General features: G+C 41.9%; 1 protein-coding gene across 2 annotated transcripts in view; it reads right to left on the reverse strand.

Annotated features, from left to right (window-relative positions):
• Nucleotides 1-21,896, reverse strand: part of LOC117406093 (ribosomal RNA processing protein 1 homolog A-like) — a 78,482-nt gene that overhangs the window by 51,989 nt on the left and 4,597 nt on the right. For both annotated transcript variants that reach the window (XM_034009865.3, XM_034009864.3), the window contains exons 3-9: nucleotides 11,800-11,857; nucleotides 11,325-11,410; nucleotides 10,683-10,744; nucleotides 5,380-5,509; nucleotides 5,183-5,247; nucleotides 618-793; nucleotides 360-460 (exon numbers count right to left, since the gene is read on the reverse strand). In XM_034009865.3, the coding sequence (XP_033865756.3) occupies nucleotides 360-460; nucleotides 618-793; nucleotides 5,183-5,247; nucleotides 5,380-5,509; nucleotides 10,683-10,744; nucleotides 11,325-11,410; nucleotides 11,800-11,857 (678 nt within the window). The remainder of the gene's footprint in view (nucleotides 1-359; nucleotides 461-617; nucleotides 794-5,182; nucleotides 5,248-5,379; nucleotides 5,510-10,682; nucleotides 10,745-11,324; nucleotides 11,411-11,799; nucleotides 11,858-21,896) is intronic.

The raw sequence follows: 21,896 nt of genomic DNA on the forward strand, positions 1-21,896 counted from the left end.
ACTTTTTTCCCCTTAACAGTGTGGAGTATGGTGTGTAGATAAGGTTCTGGCCTGGTTCTCCTCCTACCTCTCCAACCACACTTACCAGGTAACCTGGCGTGGAGCAACCTCCACACCTCACCCTCTCTCAACAGGAGTCCCCCAAGGGTCAGTCTTGGGTCCTCTCCTGTTCTCTCTCTAGACCCACTCCCTGGGCCCCCTCATCGCATCCTATGGTTTCTCATACCATTTCTATGCTGATGATGCTCAGATTATATATATATATATATATATATATATATATATATATATATATATATAGATAGATATAGATATAGAGACAGAGCTAGAGATATATATATATAAAATAAAACGCTTACCTGAAGAACAGGCCCAATATCCTCACCATCGTCTTCAGGCATTTCAACGGTACCTTCAGAGTCATCTTCAAAATTCTGCTCGTTTTTTTCAGCTTCTTTACCTGGCACATATAGAATACAACCAGATTAAAGTCTTCATTTGAAGCAACATTCTGCCAATTCATGGTAACTGGTTTTCAAATAAGACCACCAAACAAAGCCATTTCTTCAGTCAGTCAGAGCCCTACCAGGATTTCCTGTCAAAGAGATTGTGCTCACCATTTAGTTGCCGTCCTGTAGATTTTTTCGACTTGGAGAGATATTTATTTTCTGAGTCATCAGACACATTTCCTCCCTGTTGCTGCACCTCTTTCATCAAGTCTTCAATGGCAAATGGAGACTGGTCCACAATATCATCAAATATACTATGTGCTATTGCCTGCATCAGCAGGCGACTAGAATACAGGAAAAGCAAACAGAGCAGAGTTAAATGGAGGTCTTCTACTGTTGTCACTTTTTATATATCACATTCAAAATACAATGTCTGTTTAATTTCATTTGCAATTATGTGTGCAAGCTTTTTAATGCTTTCTTGTATGGACATATTTCTATGAAAGTTCTTGGCCAGTTGTTGGATTGATTTGAAAATGTCTACAGGTGCAGGGTGTACAAAAGTATGCAAACATATTGTTATCAGAAAGAATTCCCAAAGAGCAACAAACACACTCACCCACTGGTGATAAAGTGAACTATGAGCTAGGAACGCAACGGTTATGAATTTCCCAAACAAACCAACATTTGCATTAAATTCCAAATCGAACAAAACCAACAAACAAATCTGAATTTGTTTGTACAATGAAAAAGCGTTGGCACCTAGAAGGATCCCTTAATTTTAATATGGTATTGTAAATCAAACAAAGGACACAATTGTCACAGTGGTCACGGAACCAGTACATTTTGCCATTTATTTAAATTCTACTAGGAAAACAGTGCACAAGTCTTGTGTAAATAGAAAGGGATTGTGACTTACAGTGCCACCCATAATGGTTGACCTTTAGCTCAGTGCTTGCTGTAAACTTGAGCCAAATCAAGCTAAACGCCTTAACATTTGTGAGATCACAGTATTCGAAAATATCTCATTAAGAGAGAGAATACCGGGCTTACTGTGAAGCAAATCAAGAACGGAGGATCATTTTACAGTTCTGTAGAAGCATTAAACCCCGATTTCCAGCTCTTGCGGTAGTTGCCCTGGGATGCTTAGCAGTACCAGTCAACAGCGTTGACGCAGAATGATCCTTCTCATCTTTAAATAACGTGTTCGGGTCTAACAGACTATCAAAAGTGTATCAAAAGTGAAAATGGGACATTATCAAAAATAGTTTACGTTTTCATTAAACATTTGTTTAGTGGAAATATTACCGTTATAATATATTGTGTTAAATAAATGCCTACTGCACCAGTCACAAATACGCATTGCAAGTGAGTGGATTCAACCATATGTTTTAATATATATTATTTTTTTTAAATCGAAATCTTGGACTTTAGTCAGGTGTATCTGTGATCCCTTCTCTAGCAAATGCATGCAATATGTTCACAACTGACCACTGAGACGTTGAGCTATGCAGCAAAATTGTATTTGTTTCACATTAAATTTAAATATCATACGTAATATATATTTTTTCCATGCGTAAAACACCCATTACACAGCTTATTTGGAGCGATGAATAAAGACCCAGTAAGGTTTTATTTTTGTAACAAGACCCAAAAAGGTTTTCAAGATATCTTATTTTCATGAGTGGCCCTGGCATTGAGTATGGTAAATGCAGCTAAATCACCATGCAGTTTGAGGAGTTTAATTTTTTTTCTTGAGCAGTTGTAAGTAACTATATTACAGTTGAAACAAAGCTGAAGTTTCAATGCAAGTGCTAAAAATGTAAAAGAGAATGTATTGGTTAAATATTTGTATAAAATCAGCAGTTTATACCCAAATGCAAATGAAAGGTCAATTGGAGGCTATGATAAAAATCTGATGATGAAAATGTAAATAAGTTACCCTGTTCAGACATGTGACAGACATGCAGACAGAAGGGTGGATGGACAGCAGCAGTGTGGAGTAGTGGTTAGGGCTCTGGACTCTTGACCGGAGGATCGTGGGTTCAATCCCCGGTCAGGGACACTGCTGTTGTACCCTTGAGCAAGGTACTTTACCTAGATTGCTCCAGTAAAAACCCAACTGTATAAATGGGTAATTGTATGTAAAAATAATGTGATATCTTGTAACAATTGTAAGTCACCCTGGATAAGGGCGTCTGCTAAGAAATAAATAATAAAAAATAATAATAATAATAATAATAATAATAATAATAATAACAGATGGATGGGATCAGATCATATGGTCCCCATTTTGAATGAAGACCCTTAAAATAAGGAAACACTAACTACAGATATTCTTTGTAGTATAAATGAAAGAATAAATAAATAAATCCTAAGGTTTGTACTAATATTGGTGGAGCGGCTGATATTCAGGGTTGTTTCTTGTGTTTTTTCATTGCAATTAATAATAGTACTGGAGATTATCAGCATTTACACAATTTGGTACAGAACTATGGACTAACCTCTCACATTCGTTGCAATTGGCCAATTGTGACTATCCTGACAACTACATACCACAAGTGCCAGCCCTGAACATTTTAATTAGCTCTTGAACTTCACTTGGGTCCACAGACTATTAATACATCCTGCCAGTTGTTATAAGGAACTGAATTTCCAAATCTTAAAAGGCCCTGTCCACACTATGCCTTTAAACCATATTAGTTGCATTTAAACCGGCTTAAAAGTGCTAAATACAGTTAGCGTCCACACTACGCAGCGTTTAATACCGTACTCGAGAACCGTATTCGAGACCACCTCAGTGGGTATTCAAGTCTGGTTCTAATTAGATCGCATCAGGTAGTGCAGTTTCTCAGAAGTGTGGATATATCCAATATCCCAAAATGCTTTGTGGTATTGTGGCAGTGTGACCCTGCCTTGTGCGTATTGTTTGTTTATATGTTGCATGTAGTGTGTTAAATGTTGGTGTATAGTCATTGGTACACGGGATATAAATGGGTCTGTGTAACACGAGTGATTTCAAATGTAGATTTGTATTTAGGCATGAGGATTGCACATCACTTCACGTGCAGATAAAATGTGTATACTGTGTGTCACGGGATTGCACTTTATTCATGTGCAGTTGTACCGAGATTGCAATCGAGTCTCGGTACAACTGCATAAAAGCAGCATGTTTTCACCCACTTGGGGTTGGGTGTGTTCGAGAGTGGAGAACGGGTGAGAGAGAAAGGAGCATGTACTAAACAACAATTGCTACTTCGTGCTGGAGAACCAGCACGGTACTTGTTTGTCCGTTTCGTCCCGTTTGTTTACTGTTTTGTTTGGCCCTTGTGCCCATTTGTTTTGCATGTGTTTTGTTCAACTCTTATTTGAATTATTATTTAATAAAGAAACCGAGCACGTTTGCATCTCGGTTTTTCCCACAGCTGCTGTTTGTTTGTGTCTTCTTCCGGGTCTGACGTCACCACTGCAGCCAGCCTGCCACAGGTATGTTTGGCAAAATACTCGGAGCAGGCGCCTGAAGTACTTGCTGTCAGTGTGCAGCACAAGGAATATCTACTAGAAAGTGTCCTGAGGGCATCAGTTGACTTTTAATGGTTAGGTTTAGGGTTAGGTATTAGTTTAGGGTTAGGTTTTAGGGCTGTGGATGCTTAAGGTTAGGGTTGGGGTTGAGTTAGGGTCAGGGTGGGTTGATTTCGTAGAGTTGCCAAGCTCTGGAAGTGAAAGGTGGGAGTGTTTGGCAAATGCCCTAGAATCATCTGATGCCCTCAGGAAACTTTCTAGCGGATATTCCTTTACGCTGATATCAGTGTACACTCTGCATTCATTTTTATGTTTAAAAATAAATAAATCTGTCAGGACATCTCTCTATTGAACTTGTTGGGAAAATAACAAAATGCACAACGTTAAATTACAGGCAAATGTAAAAATGAAATGCAAGTTAAAAGTAGGATCAGGGATGCACAATTCACGTAATTTGTCAGCTCTGTTTGAAATACATTTAAGGGCACCAGAATTAGGCTCAGGCAAGATATGAAGGTAAAAACAAAGATTGTTTTAATTAACAATTTTATTTTAATTTTAATTCTCTTTTTTCTGAGTTTAATTATAAAAATATAACCCAAAAAGTTCAAGCCCTACTTTTTTCCAAAATACTTGTTTTATTTCTTTTTAGCAATATGCACTTCTATTAATATGAAGCATAACACATTATTTTGCATTACAGTGCATGGTGGGATCATTGCGCTGCTAGGAACTGTAACCGAACTACTTTAATAATAATAATAACAATAATAATAATAATAATAATAATTTTTATATAGCACCTTTCATAGTGAACCACCATAACAAAGTGCATTACAGAGGTAGGCTGTGAACTGTGCATTATATGCAGAGTCACTTACAATAGGACATTGATTTAACATCTCATCCACAGGATGGAGCACAAGGAGGTTAAGTGACTTGCTCAGGGTCACACAAGTGAGTCAGTCAGTGGCAGGGATGGTATTTGAACTGGTGACTTTCTGGTTACAAGCCCTGGACTTTAACCACTGGACCACACTGCCTCCTAATAGTGTGTGTACGCATTAAGCCTGACTAAACATGAAACCGTACTTCAGTGTGGACGCTTTGAGCTGGATTAATTAGAACGGTTTCGAATGCGGTTCTCGAGTTCGGTTATGTAGTGTGGACAGGGCCAAAGGATAACAAACAAAATTACAATAATTACTTACTCTTTTGTCTTAGCAGCGATCTTACAAAATGGATCAATGAACTTCAAATTCTGTTCTGCTGTGAGCTGAAATAAAAAAAAACACATTTACAAGAAAATTCAACACAAAAAACAGCTTACCTTTAAAACATATGGCTTCTTACCCTTCCCCTTATTTACACCAAATTATTGTCATGTCTACCAATATAGATTTTATACCTCCTCTGCTCCAACTGTAGCCAACTCCTCCATGTAAATGTCCAGGATATGGAACTGAATTCCTGATGGAGCACCACTGGCAGCACTCAGCACTTGGGTACTCAGTATAAACCCAAACCGCTCAACTAGACTAAAAAAAACAAAACAAAACACAAAAGACAAGGGTTTTAACAGCCATTCTCAGCCTGACTCCTTTACTATATAATCCCCATGCATATAAATATATAGAACTGGCATAAAGTTACTTAGTTTGGGTATATCCACAAACTAAGTATCTAACCTACATAGAATGGTGCACGTTGGTATTGGCAAGGAACAAGCCACTGGGAACACAATGATGGCGTACCAAATGCAAATAGGGAATGCTGTTGAAGCCGATTGCATTCACTTGGCTTTGGTGTGCTTGAGGCCTCAACAGCCATCCCTATAGCAGGGTTTGAAATTAGCACCTGCCAAATGCAGGTTGATTTGGTCTGGCGCAACCGTTTTTATTGCCTCGTTTTTTGGGCATAAGGATGTAGGGAGGGGTGCTGGAGGTGCAGCCTTTATGTTGTTAAACTTAGGCTTATGTATGAGCATGGTAGAGCTGCACTGCCTGCTGTAATGTTATGATTCTGAAAAACATTCCTTTAATTCATACATGTCAATACATATATATATATATATATATATATATATATATATATGAAAAAAAAAGATATAACAGTGCTGTGTTCCTTTTCGCTTTTAACTACCAATCCATGTTCCTTATGCAATATGTTATTTTACTTAAATCAAAGTTGTGGAAAGTAATCGTACTCTGTATTTGTAGTGCTGCTGTGTTCTCACACTGTTTATTTAGTACATTGTATGCTTTTTATATTATTATTATTATTATTATTATTAATTTCTTAGCAGACACCCTTATTCAGGGCAACTTACAATTGTTACAATCACATCACATTATTTTTTTACATACAATTACCCATTTAATCAGTTGGGTTTTTACTGGAGCAATCTAGGTAAAGTACATTGCTCAAGGGTAAAGCAGCAGTGTCCCCCACCTGGGATTGAACCCACGACCCTCCGGTCAGGAGTACAGAACCCTAACCACTACTCCACATACTGTAGTAGTCAGTGTTTTAAATAAAACTAAAAAAATCAATGTTAATATGTAACCACGGCATAAAACCTCCAGTAGTAAATAGTTTCTTAGCAAGTGTCTATCGCAGCTTTTACCAGTCTTGATTGAGTTACAGTAGCAACAAGCAATTTCAAATGGTTTATTTATGTGCTTGTTGATTTGAATAGGTTCTTATAGGTAATGTTTAGTATGGTAATGGTTTAGTTTATATATATATATAACACATCAGGGAGGGGGGCATAAATCCTCCCTGCAGAAAACATGAGCGTAGGTACATTTGTTTAATTGTTTTATTGTTAATTGTTTTATTGTTAATTGTTTAATTTCATTTGTTAATTGTTCTGGCAGTTGGCCTTGCTATTGTAAATTGAGGCCAGCTGCCAGGTATAAAAAGAAAGCAGCCAGTCTGCACAGGGCTGCTGTGTGTGAAGAGCCCGCTTGAGAGCGTGCCCAAGCGTAGTGGTATTGTGTAAAACCTTTGTGTGTTGTTTTGTTAGTTTGTGTATCAGGTAAAAAGCTTAGCCGTCCTGCAATTTAGTTTAGGTTCCTGTGTGTCTAGTTAGTGCTCGTATAGAACTAGGTGTTTATTTTGTTTTTGTGAATTAAAAATAGCGCATCCGCGCTTTGAAAACTCCATTCCTGTGTCCTGGGTCTGTGTTTAAAGGGGCAACAAATGACCATGAGTGCCGGCCGGTTTACAATTGTTACAATTTGCATACATAGCCTTGGCAAGGTTGTCAAGGTAAGTCGCTACATTAAAAAAAAAAAAAAAATGCAGTCGCAAGCCAATCAACTTTCAGCTATGATCAATTTGCATATATTACAGTATTTATCCAAGGTAGAATGTTGTAGACTCATGAATCTTCAGAGTATTAGAGGCCTGTAGGAATTAATGTGTGCTTGATTAAAAAATGACCTTGATCTTGACCTTTCACTTCTCCTTAAGGTCAAATGTAAAACTAGCCTATAACCCCTTACAGAGTGCAGATATGGTAATGGTTACTATGGAACACAGATTGGAACCCATATGCACTCTATCCAAAAATGACCTTGCCTCTGACCTTTGACCTATGAAGTTTGTTAACCCTTTGAGTAGCGCATTCTAAAATGTGGGAGGTTTTTTTTCTGTCTTCTGCACATGCTTGATTACACTATGTAACACAATTTTTGTTCCTGGGTAGTAAGTGTTATTTCCTAATTGCTTATGCCTCAAAAGTATAGAAAATGGCTATTATTCCCCACAAACTTTGCTTTTGTGACCAGGAGTGATATTTTGAAATCTAAGCTTTACAATTTTAGAAAAGCAAACTACGAAGGTATGAAACAGAGACTAACAGAAGTAGAGAAAACATCCACAGAAAAAAGGATGGCTGTTTTTTAAAAATGTAGTACTAGAGGCACAAAACAATTACATCCCAAAAGTAGACAAATCTAAATCTAAAACAAAATGGCCAAAATGGTTTAATAGATCAATTAAAAAAAAAAATTCAGCGAAAAAAGGCACTTTACAGAGCGTTTAAAAGGGACCAAAAACAAAGTACACAGAAAGAGTACTTGGAACTGCAAACACAAGTCAAAAAAGAAGTTAGAAAGGCCAAGAGATAGAAATCAATATTGCTAAGGGGGCTAAAACCAATTCCAAAATGTTTTACCAATATTATAACAGCAAGAGAACATTCAAAGAGGAGGTTAAATGTCTAAGAGACACAAATGGCAAAATCATAGATGAAGAAAAAAAAATAGCAAATATATTAAATGATTACTTTTCACAGGTTTTTAAAAAGGAGGACACGGACAACATGCCCCACATGTCGACCTGTTCCTATCCAATTTTAAATAACTTTAGCATAACAGAGGCAGAAGTGTTAAAGGGACTAGGAGCTCTTAAAATAAACAAATCCCCTGGGCCAGATGAGATCCTCCCAATAGTACTCAAAGAAACGAAATAAGTTATTTACAAACCGCTAACCAAGATCATGCAACAGTCTCTTGACACAGGGGTTGTACCGACAGACTGGAAAATAGCAAACATAATACCGATCCACAAAAAGGGAGACAAAACCGAACCAGGTAACTACAGACCAGTAAGCCTGACTTCTATTATATGTAAACTTATGGAAACTATAATAAGATCCTAAATGAAAAATTACCTATATGGTAACAATATGCTGGGAGACAGCCAGCATGGTTTTAGGAAAGGGAGATCATGTCTAACTAACCTACTTGACTTTATTGAGGATGCAACATTGAAAATGGATAACTGCAAAGCATACGACATGGTCTATTTAGATTTCCAGAAAGCTTTTGACAAAGTCCCGCATAAAAGATTAATTCTCAAACTGAACGCAGTAGGGATTCAAGGAAATGCATGCACATGGATTAGGGAGTGGTTAACAGGTAGAAAACAGAAAGTACTGATTAGAGAAGAAACCTCAAAATGGAGTGAGGTAACCAGTGGTGTACCACAGGGATCAGTATTAGGTCCTCTGCTATTCCTAATCTACATTAATGATTTAGATTCTGGTATAGTAAGCAAATTCGTTAAATTTGCAGACGACACAAAAATAGGAGGAGTGGCAAACACTGTTGAAGCAGCAAAGGTCATTCAACATGATCTAGAAAGCATTCAGAATTGGGCAGACACATGGCAAATGAAATTTAATAGAGAAAAGTGTAAAGTATTGCATGCGGGCAATAAAAATGTGCATTATAAATATCATATGGGAGATAGTGAAATTGAAGAAGGGAACTATGAAAAAGACCTAGGAGTTTATGTTGACTCAGAAATGTCTTCATCTAGACAATCTGGGGAAGCTATAAAAAAGGCTAACAAGATGCTTGGATATATTGTGAGAAATGTTGAATTTAAATCAAGGGAAGTAATGTTAAAACTCTACAATGCATTAGTAAGACCTCACCTAGAATATTGTGTTCAGTTCTGGTCACCTCGTTACAAAAAGGATATTGCTGCTCTAGAAAGAGTGCAAAGAAGAGCAACCAGAATTATCCCAGGTTTAAAAGGCATGTTGTATGCAGACAGGCTAAAAGAATTGAATCTATTCAGTCTTGAACAAAGAAGACTACGCGGCGATCTGATTCAAGCATTCAAAATCCTAAAAGGTATAGAGAATGTCAACCCGGGGGACGACTTTGACTTGAAAAAAGAAAAAAGGACCAGGGGTCATAAATGGAGATTAGATAAAGGGGCATTCAGAACAGAACATAGGAGGCACTTTTTTACACAGAGAATTGTGAGGGTCTGGAACCAGCTCCCCAGTAATGTTGTTGAAGCTGACACCCTGGGATCCTTCAAGAAGCTGCTTGATGAGATTCTGGGATCAATAAGCTACTAACAACCAAACGAGCAAGATGGGCTGAATGGCCTCCTCTCGTTTGTAAACTTTCTTATGTTCTTATGATAAAACTACTGTATGTATCACCTCTTGTCTCAATATTTGCCAGTAACACACAATCTGAATATTTTCCTCTCCTCCGTGGACCCAGGCAGGGGTGCCCTCATTCTCCACTTATTTGCCATCGCAATTGAACCTCTGTCTATTGCACTGTGCAGCCACCATGGCATACAGGGCGCTGTCAGAGAGGGGCGGACGCAGGTCTTGTTGAATGCTGTTGAACTTCTTTTGTACATTTCTGATCCTGCTTCCTCCCTCCCACAAGCACTTTCAACACTAGAATTACTTGGCAAATTCAGGCTATAAAATGAATTTCTACAAAACCGAACTTTTCACCATCAACTTGGCTGTTAGACATTATAACTATTAATTTTCCTTTTAAAATCACCCATAAGTTTACCTACCTTGGGATAACTGTGAATATAAGAAACTTTTTAGTGCTAACTTTAACCCGCTTTTAGAACATACTAGCCCTGGTCGCTAGTGGATGGAAAAGTTAATTGCAGTTCTATAAAGTAATAATTTTGTATTGCCTCATTCTGTTCCCAACGGCTTGTTCTGTACCAGGACCAAAATTCCGCCCTCTACCTCCCAAGCTTCATCAAATACAGACGACTGCTTCTCTCGATACATCAAAAATAAGTTGTAAGGACGTACAAGCAGCTCCACTGTGCATAACCCACAAGGGATAAATGCAGATCAGTGGATTTTACTGAGTGTACCAGCTATAATCTATACAGCAAGCTATCAAAATAATTAGCCCTTACCTCTCATCCCAGTTTCCCCTCTTCAGCATTTCAAAAGACTGCCTTAAAACCATTCGGATGAGCTGGAAAAAGAAAGCAAGAATCAAAGTCTGGAATATCAATTTGTAGGGCAATGCTGATGTTTATTTCAGTCAGGTAATCATTTGTATTGAACTGAAGACTGGCATTGTTAATATTAGACATGTGAAAATAACATTTACTTAAATGTAATGCAGTCCTTCTACATTAAAAACAGAACAAAATATGTATGTTGTGCATAGTATATGAAGTGTGCTTGCAGTTGATAAAAAAGTGTTGTTTATTTATAATACATAATGTAATACAAAAAAAAAGCAGTATGTGATGACAAAATACTACCAGAAAAAGACAAGTAGATGAAATATTAGTTTTTGATAATCTCAACAATTTATACTAAAGGATGGATGGACAAACGCCTCCATATATTCCCAGTTTATTACTCGTAATAACTTATGGGACAGTCAGCAATACTTTCTATAGTATATAGAAAATATACATAACATTTTATCTGTTAATGGCAGAGATGTAAAGCTGGATTACCGCTCTGTTGGTTATCTGAACAATTTTCAACTCATGCGAGTGCATGGCTGGATGGCGGAAATGTAGTAGCATGTGCAGTAGTACCTTGTAAAATTTATCAAGACGCAGTCTGTCTATGCCATTCCATTCCCGATTCATGGTCTGAAGGAAGGTCTCTAGAAATAAATACTCTGAAAATAGAAGAGAGTGGGTTAACATCCCATAACATTACTCCAACGTTGTTTTTCAATACTCTGAAAATCCCTGTTCATATGTTGAGGCGTACCGACTGGTTTAAACACGGTTATAAATATCTGGGGTCAAACAAACCTGTTTAATCTCTACTTTTTGGGGACAAGCTTCGAAATGCTTACTTAAAGCAATGACAGGTATACAATAGGATCACTCCCAGTATGTTCATTTATGTGTTCCCATGAGAAAATATCTTCATTTGACTTGTTATGGTCGTTTCACATATGGGTTGTTTCCAAGTGAACCAAATTGAGTAAAGACAGTTGGTTTGGTTTCTTTTTAACAAACAAAAAACGAGAGAAAAAAAAAAAAAAGAGAAATCACTTACGGGCATCAGTCTTCTGCAAGGAATGTATCAGCCGAGAAATAACAGCTGCCAATTCTTCCTGTAAGAAAAAGCATCCGAGGGAAGACAATATTATACAAACTAATCTAGTAATGACATACAAGTTATGATTATGATTTTTTTATTGTTTTAATCAACTCTTTCAGCTGTTTTTGACAAAACTGAAATGAAAGCTTAAAACCGAACTGCATTTTTTTAAATTGTGACAAATAAGCTCAATACAGTGTTACTGCAGCACTCATACCAATGGACTATACAGTTAGAATGTAGAAAGAATAACACAAGGTTCACAGTTTATTCCAGGTTCACACGATCGGACCTCAACTAATATTCGTTCAATACTGCATTTTTAAATCAGTTTAACATTATTGATACATTTTTTATTAGGTCTAGGGCTGTAGAAGGGTACATTTCGACCTTTGAAGGTTCAGAACACATTACCGAACAAAGGGTTTTAGTTTACTAATTTGCATAATTTACTGGTGATCGTTAACTTGGCTACTAGTTTATATTTGATTGAAAATACTATAAAACGGAATAAAACATCTACGTGTAGTTCAAAAATATGTTATGTTTTTATAATTTAAATAAAAATACATGTTTATGTACCCTCATACAGTAGTGTTGGGTGATAATGCAATTTTCTGTTATCTATTTTAGGCTGTAAATTATCACGATAAAATCAGGATTATCGGCCGAATAAATAAAATACATAAAACTTCTTGTCACATGTCTTGTTATTGCTAGTTTGTTTACAAATGAAAAATAAAAGCGTTTCAAAAAATGCTTTCCGGTTCCAAGTTCTAAATTGCGATTAAAAGACTATTTGCCCAATACAGGGTACCCCGATGTAGCTTTATAACATACTCTCCTGGTTTGTTGAAAATGAATGCTCATTTTCTCCAAAATGAAACACAGCTCAACGAAATACTTCAGACTGGGTGAACATCTTTTTACAAACTGCAGATAAACGAGAGGTTTCTCTGTTTTTTGTCTGTCTTCTATCTTTCTGAAACCTGCTTCAGGTCCACACAGAGTAATTTAACACACACGACAGACTCAACTTTACTTCTTATTTTATTCAAACGAGTGTTTGCATATGAAGAGCCAAAGACAAGTATGAAGCCACAGTTATCCCTACTGAGGGCTATAGAATCAATCACTTAAGTCTTGCCAACTCAACCAGTCCCGTTGCCCGTCCATCTCAGATTTTCCTAGAAAAATTCACCTGGGGGTTTTCAGACATGCTGAGTTCAGAAATGATCCCCCTCGACCTGTGACCTTGCAAAGGTCAACCTAAAGTGAAAAAGGGACCTTGACCAGAAAAATCACCCTAGGTGCAATTTAGATGCTACCATCATGTGTAGCACCTCGTTCTACTCATATACACACCGATCTCTGCAATAAACAGTGGCTCTCCAGCAAAGCACAGTGCTGTGACAAACTCATTAATACAGTCATTCTGCATGCTCTCTTTCATTAAAGCACATGTAAAAGCCAGAAATGGATTCCTCGTCTCTCAGTTCACTTTCTTGTTTTATACCCCTTCTCCACTGGCACATCCGACCCGCGAGGGCTTGGTACGGTACGGGTGGTTCTCCACTGGGTATTTGACGAGCCGAGTGAGAACCAAAAGCGTGAAACTCTGGCCTCAAGACATTTGAATCTGGCTCCGAGCCAAGCCGGGCCGGGGGGGTAAAGGATTTCCGTTATTACATTGCATCAGTCAGTACACTCGAGAGAGAAAAACAAGAAACATGGCAGTAGGGCTGTGTTCGAAGGTTCGTTCGCTAGCCAGGGATTGGAACAATGTGTGAATACTATATATCACACTAAATGTCACTCGCATGCAAAAATTGGATCTTTTGATTTCTATAATGCATATTAAGTAAACAAAAGTTGCATTAAAATCCAGTACTAAATCGTTAGGTAGCTGGGTATAGTATCCAAAGCACTGGGGGGGGGGGGGGGGGGGGTACCTATCGCAGTTGTAGTGTTTCAGTAAAATATGTACTGAATACCTAGTGTACAAGACAGTGTAAGAGAAGTGCTATGGTAGAATATGTTTGAAACATACAAAATATACGCTAACACTAGCGGTGTAACGATTCATCATAATAGATCGTGATCTTTTATAAAACGATCCGATCCATGATCTATGGATTATGTATCGTGATACAGCAGTAAACATGACAAATTATGTTTTCATTTGTAATCTGCCACATGTATTGATCAGCAAATAAAAAGAAAGGGGTTAGTTCCATTATCCAGTAGTTGAATGTAAATTGTATGGGGAGGGATTGAACTTCACTGCCTGCTTGTTTGAGGACGGAAACATTTTCAGGAAGTACGCAGAAACAAAACACGACACAATAACTTGTTTACAGCTTAGAAAAAAAAATGGACACACTGTAAATTCAATGCATTTGACTTACTATATTAGAACATTTGTCTCATGTTTTTATATGTTTTTGCAACATTTATAAATATCAATAAACGAGTGGATATAAGCATATCTATTTCATTAACTTTCATAAACTTATTTTCCTTATTACAGTACTGATGATAATGGAATAAATAACCACTTTATTTATAAATATTTATTTTGACAAAATAAGTGAAAGAAGTGTCCATTGTTGCTTATAAATAAGGCCCTGTGAAAATTGCAGAATTCTTTAATTCACAGCAGTGTCACAGGTAAAGTATCGTATTTCGCGGAATGTGCACAGAACTATTTTATAAATTAGATATATTTAACAATATATATATATATCAAATAGAGATAAATGCACTGACATCTTCAAAATCAACTTCCAAGTTATTTAAGCACTTTACAATAGCTTGTGAAATGGTGTTGTAATTAACAGCCTGTAGGTAAAGTGTATCTGCAAGGACAGCTTTCAGTTCTAGTACGTCAGATGCATGTTCACCATTTAGGTCTTGCAAAACAAATACAATGTGTAACCCATGCTGATCTTGGGCATCAGTCGACTTGTCAGTGACTACTGACAAGCAACCAGACTGGTTTACCAATTCCATAATCTCCTGCTTGTGATACTCAGCAACTTTAGGTAAGTATTCACGTCTCAGCTGGGCTGATGAAGGAATCGCTCCACCATTTGCTACCACTGTCCTAGAGTAACAAGTTTTTATACACGTATATCCAAGCAGAATAGATATTTAATGTTAAAAAAAATTAAAAAAGTCTCAAAACCCCTCTGCTGTTTGGGATTTTTCTGTTAAATGACCAGACGACCAAAAAAAAGAAAGTTGAATGCAAACTGGCAAGGGACTGTTGAGGCATCACGGGGGCACATCCAGGGTCACTTGACAAGCATAAATTCATATTATTATTAGTATTAATATCAGTAGTAGTAGTAGTAAAACATGACAGATAACCTGCTTGGAACAGTGACTGTTAAATAAAGCTTTGTTTTGCCTAAGGCTGCTGCAGTTGGTGCTGCTGCAATGCAAGCTTACTGTATTTATCACAAGCAGCATCAATTACGTGTAAATAAACAATATGTATTTTTATTTAAATATTTTATAAAAATATGATTACTGTTCTAGATAACATTTTTAAAACTCCATGTGAATGTTTTATTCCATTTATATGGCTTACCTGTAAAAGAACAGGATTTTATATAAATATAAACAAGTAGCTATGGTGACATCACCAGTAAATTATGCAAATTAGTACCACTGAAGGTTTGAACCTTCCTTCGGTAACGTGTTACGAACCTTCAAAAGGTCAAAATGTAGCCTTTGTTAAAGCCATACATGGTGGGCAGCAAGTGTGATGAGAGAAAAGTACAGCCTTGGGATGCTGAGGAAGTGCAGGCTTTAGTTTCTCTGTGGGCAGACAGAAGTGTTCAGGAAGATCTGGAGTCGTGAGTCAAATGAGAATATTTACGCCCGAATTTCTGAGGATTTGAAGCAAATGGACATAAACCGCGGGTACGGTATACTTAACTCACACACCTCAAACACAATACTCATCCTTGACCTTATTATATTACTATAAAAACAAAATGAGGAAATTATTATTATTTTTTTTTTTATAAATTTAGTCGTTGCTGGGGGCTCCCGAGTGGCGCATCTAGTAAAGGCGGCGCCCGGGACTCACCATGCAGCCACCCAAGAGCTACAGTGTCGGAGGACAACGCAGCTCTCGGGCAGCTTACAGGCAAGCCAGCAGGCGCCCGGCCAGACTACAGGGTGTCGCTGGTGCGCGGTGAGCCGAGGATACCCTGGCTGACCTAACCCTCCCTCCCCCTGGGTGACGCTCGGCCAATTGTGTGCCGCCCCCTGGGAGCTCCCGTCCACGGTCGGCTGTGGAATAGCCTGGACTCGAACTCGACCGGAGCCGGACCACTACATTAGGTATGGGATAATGTATACCAAAGCCGTCGTGAGGGAGAAGGAACGGCAGCATATGAGAGACGCACACGCACTGTCTAACCCAGAGGTTAGCAGTGTGAACTTACACCCTCAAGGACCTTGTGCCTTCAGAAGGCAAAGCAGGGTCTACCACATTAATACGGTAGAACCTGGAGAAAGCATGCGGTGTAGCCCAGCTAGCCACAGTACAAATGTCAGACATCGAGGCACCTTTAAATAGGGCCCAAGATGTAGCCAACCCACTAGTTGAGTGTGCGGCTACCCTACCAGGTGGGGGTAAGCCAGCACCATTATATGCAGTCGAGACTGTGTCCACAATCCAGTGTGACAGACGCTGCTTAGAGAGGGGCTGTCCTAAAGTCGGTGTCCTGTGACAGACAAAGAGCTAGTCAGATTAATGCAGAGCTTTTGTCCAAAGCACGTAGCATCTCAATGCCCGCACTGGGCAGAGGAAATTCAATCTTTCATCCTCCGTTGAAGCAAACGGAGATGAATGAAAGGACTCCAGTTCCAAAGACTGGTTAATATGGAAAGCTGTAATCACCTTGGGGAGGAAAGCGGGGTTGGTGCGCAGCAACACCCTGCTGTCATCCTCCCAAATACGCATGCAGGAGCTGTGCACAGACAGCATCTGCAGCTCACTGATCCGCTTAATGGAGGTGATAGCTAAGAGGAAGGCTGTCTTCATAGATAGGTACTTCAGCTCTATGGAGTGTAAGGGCTCAAACTGGGCCTTCGTGAGAGCCTCTAGTACAATAGTAAGGCTCCATTCGGGGAGAACAGTACTCCTAGGAGGGCGTAATTGCTGTGCGCCTTTAAGGAAACGGGTAGCCAAAAAATGCGCGCCTGGAGACATAGAATCTACGGGGGCATGGCAAGCAGAAATAGCCACAAAATACACCATCAAGGTGGAACGTGATCTTCCAGCATCAAGCAGTTCTTGCAGAAACTGCAAAATGACTGGCATAGGGCAAGTGATGGGGTCATGGTTTCTAGTCAGACACCAAGCTTGAAAATACTTCCACTTATAGGTATACAAAGACCTAGTGGAGTCCACCCTAGCGCTCTGCATCATACCCACAACCGCATCCGATAGCCCTAGGGCTAGCCAGCGGTCCCTTTCAGACCCATAGCTGGAACCTGCCCGGTTCCGGGTGCCAAAGAACATAAGAAAGTTTACAAACGAGGAGGCGGCATTCGGCCCATCTTGCTCGTTTGGTTGTTAGTAGCTTATTGATCCCAGAATCTCATCAAGCAGCTTCTTGAAGGATCCCAGGGTGTCAGCTTCAACAACATTACTGGGCAGTTGGTTCCAGACCCTCACAATTCTCTGTGTAAAAAAGTGCCTCCTATTTTCTGTTCTGAATGCCCCTTTATCTAATCTCCATTTGTGAACCCTGGTCCTCGTTTCTTTTATCAGGTCAAAAAGTCCCCCCGAGTCAACATTGTCTGTACCTTTTAGGATTTGAATGCTTGAATCAGATCACCACGTAGTCTTCTTTGTTCAAGACTGAATAGATTCAATTCTTTTAGCCTGTCTGCATACGACATGCCTTTTAAACCCGGGATAATTCTGGTTGCTCTTCTTTGCACTCTTTCTAGAGCAGCAATATCCTTTTTGTAATCAGGCAATATCTTGCCTGACTGAGGAGATCCAAACGAAGTGGGTCGAAAACCATATTCTCCTGGGCCACTTGGAAGCCACTAGGAGAACTGACGCTTTCTCTAACCTGACTTTTCCTAGAAAAGCCGGGAGCAGCCGTATAGACGGGAAAACGTACAAAAACGCTTTGGGCCATTCGTGCGCTACGGTGTCTACACAGTAAGCAGTGGAGGGAGTACCACAGGGGGCAATGTGTCGTCTCTGCGCCTTCCCCATCCATTCCCAAATGCGCTCCACCATCTGAGGGTGGAGTCGCCACTCCGACATACGGGCTGCTCCTGGAGAGGAGGTCCCGCTGCCCAGTTCACAGCTCGTGAAATGTGCGTTGCCCGCAGGGACAGCAGGTTCCTCTGAGCCCATATCAATAACTTGAAAGCTATGCAATGCAACCCCGGGGATCGTAGGCCTCCCTGGTGGTTGACATACGCTACTACTGTTGTGCTGTCCGTCCGGATCAGCACATGTGTACCGCTCAGCACTGGGAGGAAGTGTTGGAGAGCAAGGAATACCGCTTGCAACTCCAGCATGTTCACATGCAGGGATGTCCAGCGGTCCGCGGACACCTCTGCCTTCCCAGACCGCTCCCCAACCCAGGTTGGAAGCGTCTGTCATCCTCACTTGGCGGTTCAGTACTACTCCCATTTGCACACCGTTGTGCAGGCGAGAGGGAACCCTCCACCAGCGTAGGGCTGCTGAGCAGTCTGTCGCGTTTGGCATTGAGGTAAAACGAATTGAGCCACGCTTGTAGCAGGCGCATGCGAAGCAGACCCAGCTGAATGGCCGAGATAGCTGCGGCCATCAGACCCAATAGTTTTTGGCACAATCTGAGGGTGACCTACGATCCCTGTCGAAACAGGGAGAGTCAACCCTGAATAGCTGCAACTCTGTTGTCTGACAGGTATGCGCGCATCGTAGTGGAGTCCAGCTGGAGCCCCAGGTACGTGGTGCACGGCACTGGTGTAAGCCGACTCTTTGCATCGTTTATGGCGAGGCCAAGCCTGACCAGATGCTCCGTCACAACCGCCGTGTGGGCCAGTGCTTCCTCAAGTGACTTGGAACAGATCAACCAGTCGTCGAGAGAGTTTATTACTCTGATCCCCTGCAGTCGCAGGGGAGCCAGGATAGCGTCCACACACTTCGAAAACGTACGTGGAACTAGGGAGAGGCCGAATGGTAGCATAGGGCAGCAGTATGGAGTAGTGGTTCGGGCTCTGGACTCTTGACCGGAGGGTTGTGGCTTCAATCCCAGGCGGGAGACACTGCTGCTGTACCCTTGAGCAAGGTACTTTACCTATACTGCTCCAGTAAAAACCCAACTGTATAAATGGGTAATTGTATGTAAAAAATAAAGTGATATCTTGTAACAATTGTAAGTCGCCCTGGATAAGGGCATCGGCTAAAAAATAAATAATAATAATAATAATAGCACAGCAAACTCGTACGCGCTTCCTTGAAAGGAAAAGCGCAGATACTTTCTGTGCTCTGGACGAATGGGAACGTGAAAGTATGCGTCCCGTAAGTCCACAGTGGTAAACCAGTCGCCTGGCCGGATGGACTGGAGGATGTGACGGTGTGTCAGCATTCGGAACCTCCTTTCTTTTAAGAACCTGTTTAGAAGCCTCAGGTCTAAGATGGGGCGAAAGCCACCGTCTTTTTTGGGTACCAGAAAATACCTCAAGTAGGAGATGGGGTCTACGAGACGAATGGCTCGCTTGCACAGCAAGGCAGCCACTTCTTCCTGAAGTACCGAGGCTTGTAGAGGGTCTGTCACGAAAGTGTTTGTGACACCTCTAAAGGGAGGAGGTCCCGAGCGAAACTGAAGCACATAGCCGTTTTGCACGATGGTGAGCACCCAGGAATCTGAGATGCAAGCATGCCAGTACTGCAGCTGTTGTGCCAAGAAGGGGGTCTGAGGCCGCCAGGGGCCCTGCTGGGGCTGCTGAGGCTGGGGCTGGGCAGTTTGGGGTTAGAGTGTTTAGGGCGCTGGCCCTGAAAACGCCTCCCGAGACGCTGGTTTGTGGACTAACCACGACCTCCGTTCCTTCTACCTGCCGGTTGGGCTCGGTAACCTGCTGATGTGCCCTGAAGGCGATGCCTTAGGTCACCCAGCGGAGCCGTGGGGACTGGGACTGTTCTGGTGACAGTTCGAGTCTGAAGAGCTCGTCAGCAGCTCGATCTACCCTATATGCAGGGGCACGGGGAGGGAGCAACGCGGCCACCTGACGGGACTCCTCGTGTTCCCAGTGGGAGTTCTGCAGTATCTCCTCCACAACTGGCCCAAAAGTATGTCCTGGGGATATGGGCGTGTCAAGCAGTGCGGCCTTATCCGCATCAGGGACTCTGGCTTGTGACAGCCACAGCTGTCTATGAGCCACGATTAAGCTAGCTAGGCTCCGGTCAAGAGCTTGCCCCTGGAGGCCAGAGATCTGCAGCAGTGTACTGGACAGGAGACGCAGCTCCGCGGCCACAGGCTCAGGGAGCGGGGCATCACGCAGTACACAATCCAAATATGCGGTCAGCACACTCGCTGCATTAGCTAAGCGAGTTGCCTGCACTTCTGCTGCGTAAGCTCGCTTTAAATGCGTCTCTGTCACCCTTCATTGAGGGTTCAGGCACGCCGGGTCTCTAGTAAGACCACCCACTGGCGGGGCTTTAACCAGGACGGCGATGGTGGAGTCTACTAGGGGGAACCCCGCCAGGCCAAGCTTATCCGCGCCTTCAAAGGAGGCGAGCAGTGCAGCCTGTTTTAGTACGCTCTGACTGGGTAAGTCTGGGAAAGCCGGGAATCTTTGAGGGCTAGGAGCCAGCGCCTGTGTCCAGAAAACGGACCGCTGTGGTTCTGCCGCAGCATGTCCCACGAGTGCTGAGACCGAGGTGGACAATGGGGTGGTACTGGCTTCTGAGACACTCTCATAGCCAGGCTCTTCCTCCGCAAGGGTCTCACCCACTTGCATTTCGGAGGAGAAAGAAGCTCCGTCCCCCAAGGCCTCTTGCGTATCCTCTTGCACCAGCTGAGGCGACCCTTTCCACCTTCCTGCACTCCCTTGGGGGAGGGGGGGTATGGCAATTGAGGCTGCAGCGGGGCCTGGGCCAATGGCGCCTGTTTTTTTTTTTTCAAAAATTTAGTCGTCACCAATTTTTTTACCCCAGTTTTCTCCCCAATTTAGTATGCCCAATTATTATCTGTATCCTCGGCTCACCACTCGCAACCCCCCTGCCGACTCGGGAAACAGTGGCTGGAACACGCGCCCTCCGAAACGTGCTCCTGCCAAGCCGTCATTTTCCGCACTGCAGATCCACAGCAATGCCACCAGACCTATAGTGCCGATGGACAACACAGATCTGGCGGCTCCACTGCAGAACCACAGGCGCCCTATCGGCCACAGGGGTCGCTGATACGCGGCGAGCCGTGGATTCCCCTGCCGACCTAGGCCCTCCCTACCCGGGCAGCGTTCAGCCAATTGTGCGCCGCCCCCTAGGAACTCCCGGTCTCGGTCGGCTGTGACATAGCCTGGATTCGAACCTGTGATCTCCAGGCTATATGGCACATCCTGCACTCCGCACGGAGCGCCTTTACTGGATGCGCCACTCGGGAGCCCCCCTGCTGGCGCCTGTTTAGTCAAGAGCTCCAGGACCTGGGCCATCTGGGCCTTGAGATCCATAATGTCCCTCGCCTGCTTAGAACGTTTCACCTGGCTCGCTTGCGGAGATGGGGAGCGACTGCGGACAGCCTGCGCATTTGGAATGTCCAGCAGGAAGTCCTGGGACAGGACGTTTTGGGCACCCAGGGCCGCTGGGGGTCCTGCCGCGGAGGACACAGAGCTCTCCCTCATGGCTCTCTCTAGACAAGCCTCTTTCGGGGTTGAAAAGCCTGACTTTGTGCATTAGCACTGAGGCACTACTCGCACTGCGTTGAACACTGGTTAGTGCTAACGTAGTGTGTACACTCACTAGCATTACAGCAGAGGTATTAACGCTGCGCACCGAGTACCGTGAGCACATAGTGCACCGCAAA

Source organism: Acipenser ruthenus, chromosome 9 (genome assembly GCF_902713425.1).
Source record: "Acipenser ruthenus chromosome 9, fAciRut3.2 maternal haplotype, whole genome shotgun sequence".
Lineage (NCBI taxonomy): Eukaryota > Metazoa > Chordata > Actinopteri > Acipenseriformes > Acipenseridae > Acipenser > Acipenser ruthenus.